This window comes from Podarcis erhardii, assembly GCF_964252035.2.
Source record: "Podarcis erhardii genome assembly, chromosome: 14".
Taxonomy (NCBI): Eukaryota; Metazoa; Chordata; class Lepidosauria; order Squamata; family Lacertidae; genus Podarcis; species Podarcis erhardii.
This window is the reverse complement of record NC_138503.1, coordinates 49,300,856-49,318,831: the sequence shown is the minus strand read 5'-3', so window position 1 is coordinate 49,318,831 and position 17,976 is coordinate 49,300,856. Positions and strand designations below refer to the sequence as shown.

Sequence of the window (17,976 nt, the reverse complement as noted above, 5' to 3'; positions counted from 1 at the left end):
AATCAGACGCCGCTTCGGAGGGCCGTGGGGGCGGAGCTCCCCGGGCGTCATTGCCGGCGCCGGCGCGCGGGCCTAAGCAAGGGCGTTGCCATGGGAACCGCCGCTCCAGGCCCTCAACCCGGAAGCGGCCTTCCCCGGTGTAAACAGAGGCGGCCGCCAACTGTCACTCGCGCTCTCGACTCGCTAGCTGCGCGTTTGGGACCGGGGAAGGGTGGCTTCTTTAGCCTGGCACCGCAACCCGCCTGGTCTGCTTTCAAATTGTCGTCATGGAGAAGCACCCAGCCCGTAATAAACTGCCTTATCTCCCTCCCAGATAAGACATTTAGGTGGCCACAATGCCCTTTGCAGCTTTCTACCCTGTCTAGCATACAAAAACATAGTAAGAATGCAGCGACAGCCCAGTCTAGTTGCTAAGGGTCAGGGTGACGTCAGACGCGGTGTGATGTCACACAGAGTACGTCACGCCACTCAGAAGCACATGGCATCTTCCGGTTATGGCTGCTTGTCACTTCCCTGCTTCTCACTTCACTATCACATCATCGTATCATCATCATTGTTTTGTTGCTGTTTGGGGGAGTGTAGCACAGTTACATAAGCAAAAAGAACAAAAGATCCTTGTGGCAATTTAAAGATTAACACATTTTAATTTATTTATTTAGGTGCATTTGTACCCTACTCTTGGGCCAAAGAAAGCACAGCCAATTGCATAAAATCAGTTATAAATAAGACAGTCCCTGCCTGCAGCCTTACAGTCTAAAAAAAATTCCACATTACAAAAGGAAAAATGGATAGGGAGGAAAGAGGAAGAAAGCAAACTCGGGCAACCTTTATTAAATAGTAGTTCTCATAATAATTGACTTGCAGAGAAACAGCTCAGGGGCAGGAGGTGCCTAATGGCACAATTTCCATGGATTGGAGAATCTATTTCATCAGATACTTTATATATATATATATATATATTAAAGTTTTTCATAATAAAACAGATATCACAATCAGAAAAAAGAAAAGAAAAAAACAGAGAAAAAGACAATCAAAAATAGCACAAACCAAAAGTAACAAAAACAACAAAAAACAAAGAAAAAAATTATTCCTTGCTTACTATCTTTGTAACCCTCTTTCCTGACTTCCTCACATCTCCCTTTTCTGTGTTCCCCTTTACACAATCAAATTCAGCAATTTCCTACCCTCTTTCCAATCTTGTACCCTATTTATACATTTCAACCTATTATGCCTTTGGTTTCTTTTCCTTTCCTATTAAGCCATTTATCACATATTCCTTCATCAGATACTTTAGATCAGGCTTCCTCAACCTCAGCCCTCCAGATGTTTTGAGACTACAGTTCCCATCATTCCTGACCACTGGTCATGCTAGCTATGGATCCTGAGAGTTGTAGGCCAAAAACATCTGGAGGGCTGAGGTTGAGGAAGCCTGCTTTAGATAAAGATAAATTCATAAAGAGTACACAGAGTTCCTGTTTTCTGCTGAGCGTGGCACTTTTGTGTGCCAACTTTCTACTGAGGATTCTAATTTCCATGCCAACAGGGCAGCAATTATTTGGGAGACACAAAGCAATCCACCTCACCTCAGAACCAGTTCTTTCAATGCTTCTTCTGGAACCTTCTAAAAAACAACATTTGTTTTTGAGAAATGCATTTCAGGCGCCAATGTTAAGAGGTCCCATTTGAGAGAGGGGAAATCGGTTGTTGTGCTGTGAGCAGCACGATACCAGGAAATCCTAAGAAGAGATGAGCTCATCCTTCACTTGATATTCCCAGTGTGGACATCAGGGGCTGATGTATATCCAGTCTGTACCTAATAATGGAACAGCACTTCAAGTTCAGGGTGGTTTTTTTGGCAAAGCTGTATCTCTTTTGCCAGTGACCTCTTCTCACCTTCATCATCTCATGTCTTATGCTCCAGAAAACCATATATGTTCATATGGCGAATAGCTGTTCTGAGTAAACAAAAATAGTGTATTGTAACCCACATATTATAAACAGGTGATGTGAATGAGGCCTACTTCAATCTGCAGTCTGTTATGCTTCCAGAAACGTTGAGGAGGAAATGGGATTTGCTCAAGAAGCAGTGAGGATAGAGTTCTGGGCTACAGTACGGAATAAGTGAGATAATTATGATCTAGGAGATGTTTTGTGAAAAAATGGCTTTCACCAGTGCTTTCATCTTTCTTGAAAAAGTGGTGCTGAAACTCACCATGAAATCTTCTCTTATAATGGCAATGGCATCCATCGAACAGGTGCCGGAACTGAGTTCCAGTAAGTTCCTGCTGAAAAATAACCCCTGGCTTTCACAACTATTATCATTATTATTTTAAAGATATGGCTAATTCTGCCTGTAGTTGCTATTGCACAATAAAATACAGCACTCTCTGCAAAGTATAACAATCATGAAAGACAGTTTTATGCTTCCAGGAGTTTCCACTGAGTTTCAACAAAGCTGGAGCAGGGGCAACCAAGGAATATGAGCACCTTTAGTTAGGTTGCTTGGACTTTCACCATGGGACCTTAGGGTGATTAATAATTTTTAAATAATAATAAGGGCTTTTTTTCACCCAGAGCTCACAGGAGCTCAGCTCCAACACCTCAATCTTGGAACTGCTTGTGCGCTCATCAACCTTTGCTGGAAAGGCATTCTGCACATGCTCAGAGGCCCACTTCTTCTAATTGTATACACCATGTTGAACCTTGGCATCAGAACCTGATTATTCCAGAGCTGAGCCTGCCCATAGTCCTCCTCATGCACCCTGAAAACCCTGCTGAACAAAACGAAACTTCCTTCCATGTAAACACACACAGGATCACATGCCCTCCAAATGTCCCTGTTTTCTGCGGACAGCCCCAGATTTACAGAAGCCATCCCAGTTTCTGATTTGATCCCGGAATGTCCCACTTTTCCTTAGGACGTCCCTATTTTCATCGGAGTGATGTTGGAGGGGATGGAGTTATGCAGCTCCTGAGCCAAGGAGATAAGAAGACAGCCCTGCATAGGAAAGTTTTACAATGTTTATTGCTTTATTATGTTTTTATTCATGCTGGAAGCCACCCAGAGGGGCGGGGTACTAATACTAATACTATAGAATGGACGTCCCTATTTTCATTGGATAAATGTTGGAGGGTATGGGATCAGGCTGACCTTGCTTGGGTCATCTTTTTTGCAGTGGGGGAAGCAGCCCAACCGAGGAGGTGTTTCCTACCCTGGGTTTACTTCCAGCGCAAGGAGGGAGGTGGCGGGGCCGGGCCAGATTGAGGCTTGATGAGGCCCTAAGCTACTGAAGGTAATGGGGCCCTTTCTATGTCCAGCGGTCCTTTGTCAACAAATTGTCGCTGTTTTTTGTGTTGAATATATGCTCTATGTGTATCTGAAGAAGTGTGCATGCACACGAAAGCTCATACCAAATACTAACCTAGTTGGTCTTTAAGGTGCTACTGGAAGAAATTTTTTTTATTTTGTTTTGAATATGCTCTATGGTAATTTATGGACCTAATAGCCATTTGCACATAACAAAATATGTATTTTATCAAAATAACTGAACTGAAATACAATTAAGAATAGTGAAATACAATTAAGAAGAAGTATATTTGGGGGGCCCCCAAGAGAGGTGGGCCCTAAGCTATAGCTTGTTTAGCTTATACGTAAATCCGGCACTGCTGGGGAGAACCCACGCGATCCCACGCAAGGAGCTGGTGGCGCGCGCTTCCCGGCCGGCGCTGGAAACATGCCGCTGCTGCGAGGCGGCGCTTGGAGCTGCCGGGAGCGCAAGCCCCAGCCCCCTCCCCACCCGCCGCTCCTCCCGCGGGCGATGGGAAGGAGAACCGGAGCACTGCCGGGTTGGGCTGCTCTGCCGGCGCCTCGGGAGGAGGGCGAGAGAGCGGCTCCCGCGGCTCGGCAGCAACCCAGGGGCGCGCGCACCGGGGCGCCAAGCCGCGCCCGGCCACCCCCAGCTGCGGAAGCACCCCGAGGAGCCCCACGGAGCGCCCTTCTCCGTCGCAAAGGGGGCGAGGAGGAGGAAGCCCGTGCGGATCTTGCGCGGGACGAGCGTAGCGCACCCTGACCCGCGCCCACCTTCGTTTCCTTGAGCGCCACCCTGCCGCTGCTTTTGCGCAACCGGCCCGGGTGCCCTCGCCTCGCCTCGCCTTCGCCGCCCTCTCCATCTCCTCTCCCGGGGCTCCTCTTTGGCTGCAAATCGGGGCGAGGAAGCAAGAAGGGAGCGGCAGGACTCGGTGCTGCAGCGGCAATAATTGCACCAACAATAGCAATTATCTGCGGGTTTGGCGGACCTCGTGGGGGTCCCCAAATCTGTGCGCCGCAGAGAGACAGAAAACCCGGCGTGATGCAGCAGTTGCAGAAAAGGAGGCTGGGGATTTGGGAGCGCAGCGACGAGGAAGCCTTGATCCGGCGCCCTTCCCCGGTTTTTTAAGAGAGAGATCCCGCCCTTCTCCATGCTAGCCATGAGCAGCTTCTTCTTGCACCCGCGGCCAGCCCTGCGCGGCTGCTGCGCCCCTTTCCTGGCCTCGGGCGCCGGCTGTTTTGCGCACTGCAGCAGACGCAGCGCCTCTTCGCGCTGCGCCCCCGGCCGCCGCCGGCGCCTGCGGGTCTTGGTGGACATGGACGGGGTGCTGGCGGATTTCGAGGGGGGCTTCCTCAAGAAGTTCAGAGCCAAGTATCCGGAGAAGCCCCACATCTCCTTGGAGGACCGCAGGGGGTTTTGGGTCTCGGAGCAGTATGGGCAGCTGGAATCGGAGCTGAGTGTGAGTCAGTGGCCTTGTTGTTGTTGTTTGTTGTTAATAATGTCAGAAAAGGCAGCTTGCAGATTACAAGAGGACAGATCTCTGCCCCGAGGGGCTTACCATATATAACTAGACGCAAGGGAGGTCCACCAAGGGAATTGCAGCTGGAGTAAAATGAAGGAAATTGCTCATTATTAGCATCAACACCACCCACAGTGCCTTGCAAAATACAAATCTCCAAGGGGATTTGTAAATGCAAAACCCCAAGGGGCTTACAGTATATAATTAAACAGAAGGGAGACCAGAGAGAAACAGAAAGGGAAATGCAGCTGGAGCAAAACAAATGAAATTTGATGTTGTTGTTTGTTGGATTTGTTATCTACCATTCACAGGTTCCAGGACAGGTTACCACTATTTTATATTGAAACAGTAGTACCTTGGGTTACAGACGGTTCAAGTTACAGACTCCGCTAACCCAGAAATAGTACCTCGGGTTAAGAACTTTGCTTCACTTCAGGATGAGAACAGAAATCGTGCTCCGGCGGCGGCAGCGGGAGGCCCCATTAGCTAAAATGGTACCTCAGGTTAAGAACAGTTTCAGGTTAAGAACGGACCTCCGGAACGAATTAAGTTCTTAACCAGAGGTACCACTGTATAGTGGTAGGAATACTGTTGTGGTTTTGAAACTTATTAATCACTTGTTACCTAAAGGTCTCTGAGCGTCTTACATGTAAAACATACTGGGGTAATGCCATTAAAAACATGATGCGTTAAGGAGGAGGGAGGAAGAAACACAAAACATTAACATTCTGTACAACATTTCCAAAAAGAAAAAAAAAAGGATGGATCCTGAAAATACGGCTGTGTACAGAGTACAGGCTTACCACACAGCTAGGTCGTTCTTTTTCTCAATTTGGATTGAAGCTGGTTTGCTGGAGAAATTCATCAAAACACAGTATTTCATAAATAAATGACAGGATAGGTACGGATTGTGGCCAAGTCATGTGCACTGGCAGCTCACGGGGTGCAGAGTAGCCTGGAATGTGTACAGATATTTATCTCGTGTGTCAAAGCCTAGGTTAGGTCAAGTGTGTCTTCAGCATGTCAAGGAAACCATACAATAAAGGTGCCAGACACATCTCTGTGGGCAGGGAATTCCACAACCCAAAAGCTGCCACAAAGCAGCATGCCCTCTTCTGGGCCGCTGCTGCCATCCTGAGTTTCTACAGGCGATGGATGGAACTACCAAGATCCTAATACCCAGGAGAGTCTGTGGGGAAGGAGGCCACCTTCAGATATTTGGGGCCCAAGTCATTTAGGGCTTTGAACCCTAAAATGTGAGGCGGTTTTAGTGTTGTGTGACTGGTTTGGCAGTGCTGCGTGCCAGCGCTGCAACAGTGATGTGTGAGAGGTAAGGGGGGTGCCAAATTTTAGTGCCACACAGAGCACTGGACCTGAAAACCAACTTGAACACAGTTTTGAAACAGGGGTTATATGCATAGGAACTCCAGAGAGAAATCTGGCTGTTGCATTTTGGACCAGTTGAAATTTCTAAGTCTTCTTCAAGGGTAGACCCACATAGAAATAAATAAATAAATACGCATTTGTTTACAGTAGTAGATAATAACAAGCACTTTTAAATAGGCAAAGTCACCTCCAAGGCTTTTTTCTAATTATTAATGCTCACAACGGCCCTATAAGGCAGGCCACTGTTATCCACCTGTTGCATAGAGTGGAAATGAGGCTGGCAGGTAAGTAAGTGCCTTGGAATTGAACCCAAGTTTCAGGCCTGTTCTCCATCTACTGCACAACCCCGTCTCTGCGTTTTTATTAATGACAAAAGTCTGAGCGTGTACAAAGTCCACGAGGTTGCTCCACCGAGCAGCGAGTAGCTAACTCTGACCTAGGCCTGGGCAGAGTGATTCTGTTCCCTCTTGCTGCTATTGGTTTAACTGATCGGATAAGCGGGGAGGGCTGGGCAGGCTGGCGAGGGGGTAAACTACAACCCCCAGAATTCTTTGAGGAAAGTCAGGTGTTCTAAATGTGCTCTGTATGCAGCCCTTATTCAAATGTTGCTGCTCAAGCTGTTCTCGTGGATTCTGTTGTGCAGGAGAGCAGCCAAGAGGGCAGCAGACTTAACAGGCTAATGTTCTCCCCCTCCTCAACCTTCTCGCTCCAAAACTCTTTGCAGGAAAAGGCAATTGGCATTTGGGAGTCAAAGAACTTCTTCCTGGAACTGGATCCGCTCCCAGGGGCCGTGGAAGCTGTCAAGCAGATGGCCGAGTTAAAAGAGTGAGTATGTTTGGGGGGATTTGCAAGGGAGAAACTTCCCATGCAGGCAAACCCCTGCTCTTCCACCAGGCGGGCTTCTTCCTTTATTTTCATTATTTTGTCCTTCTAGCCCTCCCTACACCAAATGGTCCCAGGGCGAGCATGAGCTATAAGGCTGGGCGATATCTATCAATACACGACACTAAATGCATGAATCAGTCAACAACAGCAACATTTTATCTATTTGTTATCGGCTGTTGTTATTTTAGGGACGCGGGTGGCGCTGTGGGTTAATCCTCTGAGCCTCTTGGGCTTGCCAATCGGTAGGTCGGCAGTTCGAATCCCTGCGACGGGGTGGGCTCCCGTTGCTCGGTCCCAGCTCCTGCCAACCTAGCAGTTCGAAAGCACGTCAAAGTGCAAGTAGATAAATAGGTACCACTCCGGCGGGAAGGTAAACAGTGTTTCCGTGCGCTGCTCTGGTTTCGCCAGAAGCGGCTTAGTCACGCTGGCCACATGACTCGGAAAAACTGTCTGTGGACAAACATCGGCTCCCTCAGCCAGTAAAGCGAGATGAGCGCCGCAACCCTAGAGTCGTTCACGACTGGACTTAACTGTCGGTTGTTGTTTTAACTGCTGCTGTTACTTATTCTGTTAATTTGTGATCGGTCACTTGCCTTTGTTTCTGTATTTTCCCTCTAAGCGGCCTTTGATTATTTTGCAGTAGGGGCTAGTCTGTTAGGGGAGATGGGGTGCTGCTCCCATAAAAAAAAACCTCAGTCTGTTCTCTGCTAGGTCCCCCCTGCCTCCCTTCTTACTTGCAAGTAATCCACTGGCTGTCAGCTTCCTCCTCCTCCACAGTCTCAGTGATGCCCCTTGAAGAATTTGGCAGGGAGGAGGATAGGGACAAAACTACCATTAGTAGGTTCCGTTTGTCATTGGCTCTGGCCAATGTTGGAAATCCCCCAGGCACCAGGCATGTTTGGGGGTCCAATTGGGCCCACGTGGAGATCTCTGGATGCTAGGCTAGCGGGCTGAACCATCCAGTTTTCTTAAGCCGAAGAGCTTATTTGCTGCATTTATATCCCAGTCTATGGTTCACCCCCCTCCTCAGTTAATCACCACCACGACCCTGTGAGGTGGGTGAAGAGGCTGTGACTGGCCCAAGGTCACTCAGTGAGCTTCCTGACTGAGTGGGGATTTGAACCCTGATCACTCAGGTCCTAGTCCAACACTCTAACCACTACATCCCACTTCCTTAAAGTCCTTCTGCTATGGGACAGCTCTATAAATTAAGTAGGCAATTAAATATGGGGACAGCAAAATGTCACTTGGAGAAGGATCTGAAATACCGTATTTTTCGCTCTATAGGACGCACTTTTTCCCCTCCAAAAATTAAGGGGAAATGTGTGTGCGTCCTCTGGAGCAAATGCAGGCTCCTTGGCTTCAGCAAGAGCAACGCGAAGCTTCCAAAGCGCAGAGGGAGCGCTCCCTCCACGCTCCGGAGGCTTCGCTTTGCTTTCGCTGAAGCCTGGAGAGTGCGAAGGGTCGGTGAGAACCCCTTCAGGTTCCTTTCGCTGAAACCAGGAGAGCAAGACTCTCCTGGCTTCAGCAAAGAGGGAGAGGTGCGCAGCGCCCCTTCAGCCAAGCGGGAGAAGAAATGGAAGGGGCTCCGTTTCTCCTGCCGCTTCGCTGAAGGGGCGCTGAGCAGAGAGGGGGAGATTTTTTTTCTTGTACTCCCCCTCTAAAACAAGGTGCGTCCTATGGTCCGGTGCGTCCTATAGAGCGAAAAATACGGTATTTTCCAGGAAGCTTGAATTTGTTTTATTCTGGATTGTTTTATTTGATGTTTTAACGTCTTGTAAACCTCTCTGAGATTTCTCCCCCTTTTAAATACAAAGCGGTGTAGAAATGAATAATCATAATCACAATCATCTTAACAAGTCTCATTGGGTGGAAAAGGCACCTAGGCATTCCTCTGTAGCGACCATAGCCTAGGTGCCTTTTGGTGATTAGCTTATATACACCTGAGTTTCTAACATTGGCTCTAGCGCCACCTACTGTTGGCCTCCTTACCTTCCGCCCAACCATTCACATGGGCATCAGTCACCCCTGGCACCTTGTAGTTAAAGAATGGCCAGGATACATGCAAACATACTCGAGCTGCAGTCCTGTGCGCACTTACTCAGGAGAAAGCTGCATGTGGGATACTTCTGAGTGAGCACACTTAAGATCTCGTTGATCAGGCTTAAATTTCAGTAGAGGATGGTGCTAAAAGCCTGGGTTAGTATTGCAGAGGAAAGGAGCTGGACAGTAGGGTACAGAACCCTCTTTCTTTTTCTCCCTTGCACCAGACCCTCCAAATTCCCGCCCCCGCATTCATGGTAGGTGAGCTGGGAATATAGCACATATCCACTCATTTTGGCCTCGGACTAGGCAACACAGTCTTTGAACAGAGAAGGTTTCTGGTTCAAATCTAACATCTCTAGTTGTTCTATTGCCTTAGCTGACAGAACAGCTACTTTTGGCCCACCCTCAACTGTCAGCTAGCCACCCCTACCTGAACTGTTTCCATTGTTTCCCCCCTTCTCCCTCCCCATCCCACTTTCCTTGCGTGCCATGTCTTTTAGACTGCAAGCTTGAGGGCAGGGAGATTCTTACAACAGATCCTTTTTTTAAAGCTTCTCTGGGTTCCTAAGCATTTTAAGCTAACTTTAAACAAATACAGCAGGGAGCAGGACTGGGCAAGACGGGCCTGGGATTCTGTAGAGATGCTTCCAGGCAGTGTCAATATTCCTGAGAATGATAGACTAAGTCAGGGGTCAGCAAACTTTTTCATCACGGGGCCGGACCACTGTCCCTCAGAACTTGTGGGAGGCCAGACTATATTTCGAAAAATATAAATACCCTGCAAGCTGGTCCTGCAACTGCTTCTGGACCTGGAGGAGGAACGTACTTTGCACGTGCTCAGGAGCACATCTTGGCGCCGCCCGTTCACTGGCATTGTTGACAGGCAGCGGCCGCTCCATCAGTCCGTCCCCGCAGATCTCCCAGGTGGCGTAAACCACGCACTGTGGCCTATCGTCTGAGGCCAGGTTGGCGGGCATGCCGCGCATGCGGAGTGCCGGGCAGGCGGTGCACAGCTCTCCCCCCAGCCCCCCCCAAAACACACCTTCTTGGACCTCACCTTCTTGCTCCCGCTCTGGCAAGGCATCGTCATTTCAGCTTTTCCAAACTGAAACGAGGCTGCTTTCTTCCCCTATCGTGGCCGAAAAGAGAAACCAGCGAATATTCCAGAAGTACTTCGGATGTTCTTATATCCAAGCTGACCATGGAGGGTTTTTATACATCCAGGATTTCCTCTCCACTCGCCCTCCTACCTATTTGAGCTATTTTACTGTCTGTAATTAAACAAAAGATGTTAAAAGAAAGTTTGTTTGAGCTTGCCCTCCAGCGCGGCCGCCGAGCGCGCTACCAGCAGTTGCGCGAAGCTGGGCACCAGGCATGGGGCCAGCAGGCGTGCCAAGCTCTGGCTGAAGCCCTGCGATGCACCCGTCACGATGCCCATGGCGTGGCCCAGACCCGTAACCTGTCCGCTGGCCTCTCTGTCCATGGCCGTGCCAGGTTTACCTCAGCCGTGGGCAGCGCGCTTGGGATTGGCTACAGGAACTTCCTGCAGCCAATCCGAAGCCGCGCCAGCATCGCTGCCCGCCCAGATGCCGTGCCAGCATCGCAAAAGTCAGTCCCCGCACGGCAAGGCGTCCGCAGTGCATAGGGACTGACTGAGCGGGCGGCAGGGTCCGCAGGCCGGATTTGGGCCTTAGTTTTCTGACCCCTGGACTAAGTGGTCTGACTCCATCTGAGGCAGCCTTTGCTTATATCTATGCAGAGCACACTTGAGCTATTTTTTTTTTTTTTGCAGGAAGGCCAGAATCCATACAGGATGAATAAATGCAAATGTTGATTATTCTTTCTTCTTCTCCACACTCTCTCCCTCTCCTTCCCTCCTTCCCTTTCTCTCTTTTCTATCATGGTAGGACCGATGTGTTCATATGCACTAGTCCCATCAAGAAGTATCGGTATTGCCCATACGAAAAGGTAACGGGTATATTATTTTTATTACTATATCTTCATTTAGACAATTCGTAGCCAGCCTTTCAATCAAAAGGATTCCCAGAGCAGAGGACAGTGACAAAATTCAGAATCTTTCCGATGGGAACACCCTCCTACGTGCAGTCTGGAGAGGCAGGAACAAAGCCGTGTGTTTTGACCGCCTTCTGAAAACCCATCTGTTTAGCCAGGCTTTCCCTGGCTGGAAATTGCCAATACCTTTCCTGGGTTTTCCTGGTATTAAATATTCATTGAAACTAGTGGTAAAAGCAGACTTTGAAAAACAGGAGGCATAAGAGAATGATCAAAATATAGGCAACATCAGCAGTTTTAAAAACAACAGACGTGCACAATTAATTTTATGTCTGGAGGTGCTCGCCGGAACAAAAAAAGATTTCTAGCCAGTGTCAAAAACATCACAACGAAGATGCTTGCCTAATATTAACCGTTGTAATTTTATAGTATGTTTTATATAAACTGCTTAGAGAGGGTCTGTATTTTAAGCGGTATATAATTATTGCTGGGACGCGGGTAGCGCTGTGGGTAAAACCTCAGTGCCTAGGACTTGCCGATCGTATGGTCGGCGGTTCAAATCCCCACGGCGGGGTGAGCTCCCGTCGTTCGGTCCCAGCTCCTGCCCACCTAGCAGTTCAAAAGCACCCCTAAGTGCAAGTAGATAAATAGGTACCGCTTTATAGCGGGAAGGTAAACGGCGTTTCCATGTGCTGTGCTGGTGCTGGCTCGCCAGAGCAGCTTCGTCACGCTGGCCACGTGACCCGGAAGTGTCTGCGGACAGCGCTGGCTCCCGGCCTCTAGAGTGAGATGAGCGCACAACCCTAGAGTTAGACACGACTGGCCTGTACGGGCAGGGGTACCTTTACCTTTACCTTTAATTATTGCTGAGAAGTAAGTGAAATCAAGAACGAAAATAAAGTGATCAAATTTGCAGTGAAACTCCGGGGAGCCAGGATGAGACCAAGAGAGGGCATTAAAGTGACGAATAAAGCAGAACTCTCCACGAAAAGACTGATATGAAAAGCCAATTAAAAGGCACGGACTCCTGGATCAGCCTCAAAGCTGTGGGGAGCTGGTTCCATAACTGCACCAAGCGCAAGATTGCAGTCAAATTTTGTGCAGACGCCCAGCCCATCTGGAGTCTTCCAAGTCTTGGCTCAAAGTTAAGCTCCACTTCCTGCTCCCTGCTTCCCCATAATGGGGTTAATTTTGGGTTTTTTGGTCATTGTGGTTTGCTGGTCATGCCGGTGCCAGTTCCATCCTCTTCACACCCTCTGCCCACAAACTCTTTTCTTCCACTGTTTCATTTTCCACTTTCCAGTACGCCTGGGTGGAGAAGCACTTGGGCCAAGAGTTTCTGGAACAGATCGTCCTCACCCGAGATAAGACGGTGGTCTCTGGCGACCTGCTGATCGACGACAGGCCTGATATAATAGGTGAAGGGGTTGTCCCAAGGGAAAGGGCATCGGGGGCTGGTGGGGGGTGTGTGTGGAAGTGCAAGGCAGTGAAGGCCCCAAAAGCCCTTCAACATTGACACATACTGTGCTTATTTATTTGAATTTGTATACCAGAGCTTGGACAACAGTAGTTAGGCTATCCCTGTCCAGATAAGGGCACAGCTGGACCACCAGCCCAAGCTGATGGAAGACACTCTCTGCCACCGAGGCCACCTGAGCCTCAAGCAACAGCAATAGATCCAGCTATAGATCCAGACCAATAGATCCAAGCTACCAACAGATCCAAGCTAAGAGCAGGCAACCTCCCATCCATCCGGTCTAGGGAACCACCCACTAACAGTGTCTCAGCCTTATCTGGATTGAGCTTCAGTTTGTATCTTCCTATAGACATAAAAACATAAGGCTGTCATCACGCAACTCCCATTTTAGGCCTGCATCACAATCCTGGATTCGCATGAAGTCAGGGCAAGGGTGAAGGGGGAGTGAAAGAGAAGCAGGATTTCAAATGATGGTTTTAAACAACAGCAGGAGTTTAAATGGAGCAGGGATGGAGGGACACAGAGGAGCTCAGAGGTTATTGGCAGGCAGGGACGTGAAGGAGCTGTGAGAATACCGGTTTTTTTGCTTTTAGGCAATTCTTCTGTGTGTCACGGCAAACATAATCCAGCCACTCCTGAGGCTACAGCCACTTACCTGGGAGTAAGCCCCATTAAACACAATGGGACTTACATCCAAGTAGGCATGTTTAGATCACATTGCTGCCAGCTGCAGGTGTCTGTTGGCTAGTACACTATATGGCTACCTGCCAGTTGCTACCGTAGTAAATAAGCAAAGTCGCTTACGACAGACTTTGGGGTTTACAGGCATATAGCACACACAGGGCTGTGTCTACCCTGCAGAAATTCAAAATTCTGCTTTGAGGACAGAAACAAAACCTGAAACCTATACAATAAGGGTCAGCAAACTTTTTCAGCAGGGGGCCGGTCCACTGTCCCTCAGACCTTGTGGGGGGCCGGACTATATTTTGAAAGGCGGGGGGGAGAACGAATTCCTATGCCCCACAAATAACCCAGAGATGCATTTTAAATAAAAGGACACATTCTACTCATGTAAAAACACACTGAATCGCGGACTGTCTGTGGGCCAGATTGAGAAGGCGATTGGGCTGTATCTGGCCCACGGGCCTTAGGTTGCCTTCCCACGATATACAAGCTCTGCAGACTGGAGCACAGAACCTCTGTTAGTGGATTGTGAGACTTCACCAGCTGTTGTAAAGCCAATCTTTACACCCATGAGGATTAGAAACTTCTCTCCCCTTTTCATTCCCACTATTAGATTCCATAGCGTAGTGAGGTGACAGATTTTTTTTTAAAAAAACCAAACAAAACCCCACAGACAGACGTTACTCAGTTTAAAAAGATCCTGAGTTGCCTTGTTTTCTTTGCCTTCCAGGAGCTGAGAAGAGTCCGAGCTGGGAGCACATCCTCTTCACGGCCTGCCACAACAAGCACCTCCAGCTGCCTCCTCTTCGTCGGAGGCTGCATTCATGGGCTGATGACTGGAAGGCCATCTTGGATAGCAAGCGGGCATTGTAGAGCTCGTTGGGAGAGTCTCCTCGACGTGCCCGGCGAGGGGCCAGAATCAGTGGTGCAGGCCTGAAAACCACATCTTGGCCCCGTGGGGAGAAGCAGGAAAAAACATGTCTTTGGATTCAGCTATGGAGCCAGAGACGAGGGCAGGCTTCCCAAGAAAAAGGAGCTTGGCCATTCTGCTAGAGCCATCACAAAAGCTGGGCCACCAAAGGACCTTTGCCAAGCACCCTTCCTGGGTCTGGCTTGGCCTAGTCCAAAAGACGTCTTATCCCAAAGGAAGGCCCAGCCAGGGGTGTTCACCACCCACCAAGCACTGTTTAGCTTTATATCTGGCTTCCGTAAAGATGGCCGCCATCTTCAACATCCTCTCCCAATCTCGGACATGCCTCCATTTCCAGGACTGAAATTTAGTTTGCTTCGGGAGGACGTTGAAATGAGCCGAGGGCCAGGCCGGTCTGGGAGCCACTTAAAAATCCAAAATATATGTGTGTGTGAACTGTGGTAGCTCATTTGCGAGGGGGAAAGCCTGGGTTGGGGAACCAGTCACCGGTCCAAACATTGTTGGACTCCAGTTCCCATCATCCTTGGTCGTGCTAATTGAGGATGATGAGAGTTGGAGTCCGTCAACATCTGGAGGTCCACAGTTTCCCTACCCTTAACTCCCAGAAACATCCTCTCTGTCATAGCGTTTGATGGTTCAAGATGGCAGCTGGTCGACAAACCCAGGTTTCTGAGCTGAGACCTGGTTCCAGCCAAGTTCTCCTTTGGGCTCTCAGTGTAAGCCAAAGCGACTGCCCTTCTAACGTAAGAAGGCCTGTGGAATCTCAGGTTGGGCAAGGAGGCCTCAGTTCTCACAAATGGCAAAAATCAAATCCACGTCATTTTTCGCGGATAGACTCACAAGACTGAATGGACTTTATACCCCACCAACTATCCCTCCAGGTAGAAGAATAGTATGCCAGGGAGAAATATTCTAGCCTGCTGGTTTTCTATACAGATGAATTTTTATTTTATTTTTTTGGACAGGAGAACACTGCAATGTGGGCCCATATCCTGAAGCAGATAGGGCAGCCCATGAACAGGTGGACCATTTCGCACTCGCTGCCCATAGGAGCAAGGTCTGAGCTTCACCTTGAAGGGAACTTTCTGGAACATTTGTGGTATATGTAGCTCTTTGACTAGTGTCTCAGTCAAGCGACACTGGACAGGGGTCTTCCGTCATGAGACACTCTCATTCCCTCCCAACACATGGCAGCTAAAAAGCTTGTGACAGCACACAAGGAAGAAAGCTTTATTGTTCCTGGAGGACGAAAGCCAAAAGGATTCCCCCCTCAAGCTGAAATTTGGCAAATGGTCAGAATTAATTTGGCTCCGTGAATCTGCAATATTTTTCAAGTTCTGCTTTTGAAATCTATTTTGAGACTATTTTCGAGAAAGGAAGGAAAGATTGGCGCGTCAATGTATTTTAAAGGCAGCCCTTTCAAGTTTTCAATTCCGTGCTTTGACGCTGTCCTCTTGTTTCCATTCTCCCGGTTCAAAACCCCCAAATTCAGCAGCTTTCCTAAACAGTCATGTTGAGAAATAAATCTGAAAGAATTAGAATCAGTTTTGATTTCTGCAGAGCTGATTCAAGCTAGGAGAATGTGCTCTTCTGGGTGTCTTTTGGGGAACAGGTGGAGGCAAATCATAGAATCATATAGTGGTAGAGTCGGAAGGGACCACAAAGGTCATCTAGTCCGACCCCCTGAAATGCAGGAATCTTTTCTCAGTGTGGGGCTCACACCCACGATTCTGATATTAAGAGTGTCATGCACAACCAACTGAGCTACCTCAACAGTTGTCAGCTGGCAAATGAATGGAAATCTACTCTTTCTACAGTAGGCTAATTTCTACAAAAACCACACCTTTGTTTTCCGTCCAGACGATCCAAGAGTCCTGTATTGTTTTGTTTTTTTAAATAATATTTATTAAGATTTTTAAGGGTTACAAAAAACAAAAGTAAAAGTAATAACACCATATTAAACCAAAAACAAAACAAAACATCACAATAAGGAAAAAAAACAAAAAAACCACACACACAAAAAAACAAAAAACACAACTAATCTTCCCAACTTATCCTTCATTTGCTTGTTTCCTTGACCTCCTCCCACCTCCCTTTTTTGTATTCTAATTCGATTAACTATTTCAGCAAATCCTTTCCATCTTTTCTAATTTTTGTTCTGTATTTTATCTCAATATAATGTAACTTTACTTTCCCTCCTTTCACCAATTTTTTTTAACCTTATTTTAACATTAAAACTAAAATACTTATATATGCTTAACTCCTTATAACATTTCTGCTAAATCCATAAAATATCAATCCACCATTTTTCTATCACTCATTAATTTTGCGGTATTTCTATATATAAACTTTAAATTTTCCAATCTTCTTCCATCAACTCCTCTCCCTGGTTTCGGATTCTGCCAGTCCTTTCCGTCAATTCCATATAGTCCATCAACCTGGAGATCTTATGTCCGAGGCTCTTAACTCTTTTCCAGGTCCCTTCTGCAGATCTTCCTCATATTCTTTAATGCTAGAGAGCAAATCTCGAGAGACAAGAATCCTGTATTGTTTTCCATCTTTCCTCTCAGGCGGGGATGGGGAACTGTTTTCTGGCCGAGGGCCACATTCCCTTCTGGCCAGCCTTTCAAGGGCCACATGCTAGCGGTGGCAGAGCAATAAATATGAACGTTGCCCTTGTATGGTAAGCCAGTTCCTGCCTACCCTCTCACACAACTCTCTGCACACCCAGGTGGCTAAAAGCCATCATCTGAGACAAGGACACATTCCAGCCAGGCAGAAACTATCAATGAGGGTGTGGGGCGGAGCTGGGGAGGATGTGACCTGCAGAGGGGGGGTATGGCTTGGGGAGAGTCCCACGGGATAGATAGAGAAGTCCAAAGGGCCATGTTTGCCCCCTCCCCCCGGTTTTAGAGTCTCCATCCCTGATAGAGCTTCACGAAGGGATAGTCAAACTAGCAGGGCAGCAGAATTCCAGGGCTCCCAGTCCAATCTGGAGAATCTTTTAAGGGTTAGGAGGACAGGACCCGCTTCCCAATTCTCACACCCCATTTTTCTAATTTTCACCCATTTTTTCCCCCTAGGGACGTTGGGGAATTCTGGCGGTTAATAGAAACGGGAGCAGAAATTGCCAACGTTCACTTATTCGCCTCTTATCCGCAACAGAAATCGATCCAGCAAATATGCTGCGGCTGTTGCTTTCGGTTTGCAGGTGCTATGTAGCTGGTCACATACACACATGTTTGCATTGTGTTTCCTTTGCACTGGAATGAATGGGGTGGAATTAAAGGTAAAGGTAACCCTGACCATTAGGTCCAGTCGTGACCGACTCTGGGGTTGTGGTGCTCATCTCGCTTTACTGGCCAAGGGAGCCGGCGTACAGCTTCTGGGTCATGTGGCCAGCATGACTAAGCTGCTTCTGGCGAACCAGAGCAGCACACAGAAACACCGTTTACCTTCCCGCCGGAGCGGTACCTATTTATCTACTTGCACTTGGACGTGCTTTCAAACTGCTAGGTTGGCAGGAGCAGGGACCGAGCAACGGGAGCTCACCCCGTCGCGGGAATTCGAACCGCCGACCTTCTGATCGGCAAGTCCTAGGCTCTGTGGTTTAACCCACAGCACCACCCGCGTCCCGACAGGGTGGAATTATTATTTCATTATTTATTAAATTTGTATGCCACCCTTCATCTGTTGATTTCAATATAGTGGAACCTTGGTTTTCGAA

The 17,976-nt window shown here is 48.1% G+C and overlaps 1 protein-coding gene across 2 annotated transcripts; it reads left to right on the top strand.

Annotated features, from left to right (window-relative positions):
• Window positions 1-3,750: 3,750 nt before the first annotated feature.
• On the top strand, window positions 3,751-15,790 carry NT5M (5',3'-nucleotidase, mitochondrial). 2 transcript variants are annotated; one of them, XM_081839429.1, is made up of 5 exons: window positions 3,785-4,767; window positions 6,938-7,038; window positions 11,052-11,112; window positions 12,461-12,575; window positions 14,049-15,790. In XM_081839429.1, exons 1-5 carry the CDS (start codon window positions 4,459-4,461, stop codon window positions 14,189-14,191), a joined length of 729 nt encoding a protein of 242 aa, XP_081695555.1. In that variant the 5' UTR covers window positions 3,785-4,458; the 3' UTR covers window positions 14,192-15,790. The 2 variants fall into 2 exon arrangements, with proteins under 2 accessions (XP_081695556.1, XP_081695555.1); XM_081839430.1 differs by lacking the exon at window positions 12,461-12,575 and having other exon boundaries at window positions 3,751-4,767.
• The last annotated feature ends 2,186 nt before the right edge of the window (window positions 15,791-17,976 follow it).

What these genes read in the sequence shown, in the direction of transcription:
- NT5M (XM_081839429.1), top strand. Translation starts at nt 4,459, where the DNA reads ATGCTAGCCATGAGCAGCTTCTTCTTGCACCCGCGGCCAGCCCTGCGC. An exon ending in CAGATGGCCGAGTTAAAAGA is followed by an intron (nt 7,039 to 11,051) that starts GTGAGTATGTTT and finishes CTATCATGGTAG; the next exon opens with GACCGATGTGTTCATATGCA. An exon ending in CGACAGGCCTGATATAATAG is followed by an intron (nt 12,576 to 14,048) that starts GTGAAGGGGTTG and finishes TTTGCCTTCCAG; the next exon opens with GAGCTGAGAAGAGTCCGAGC.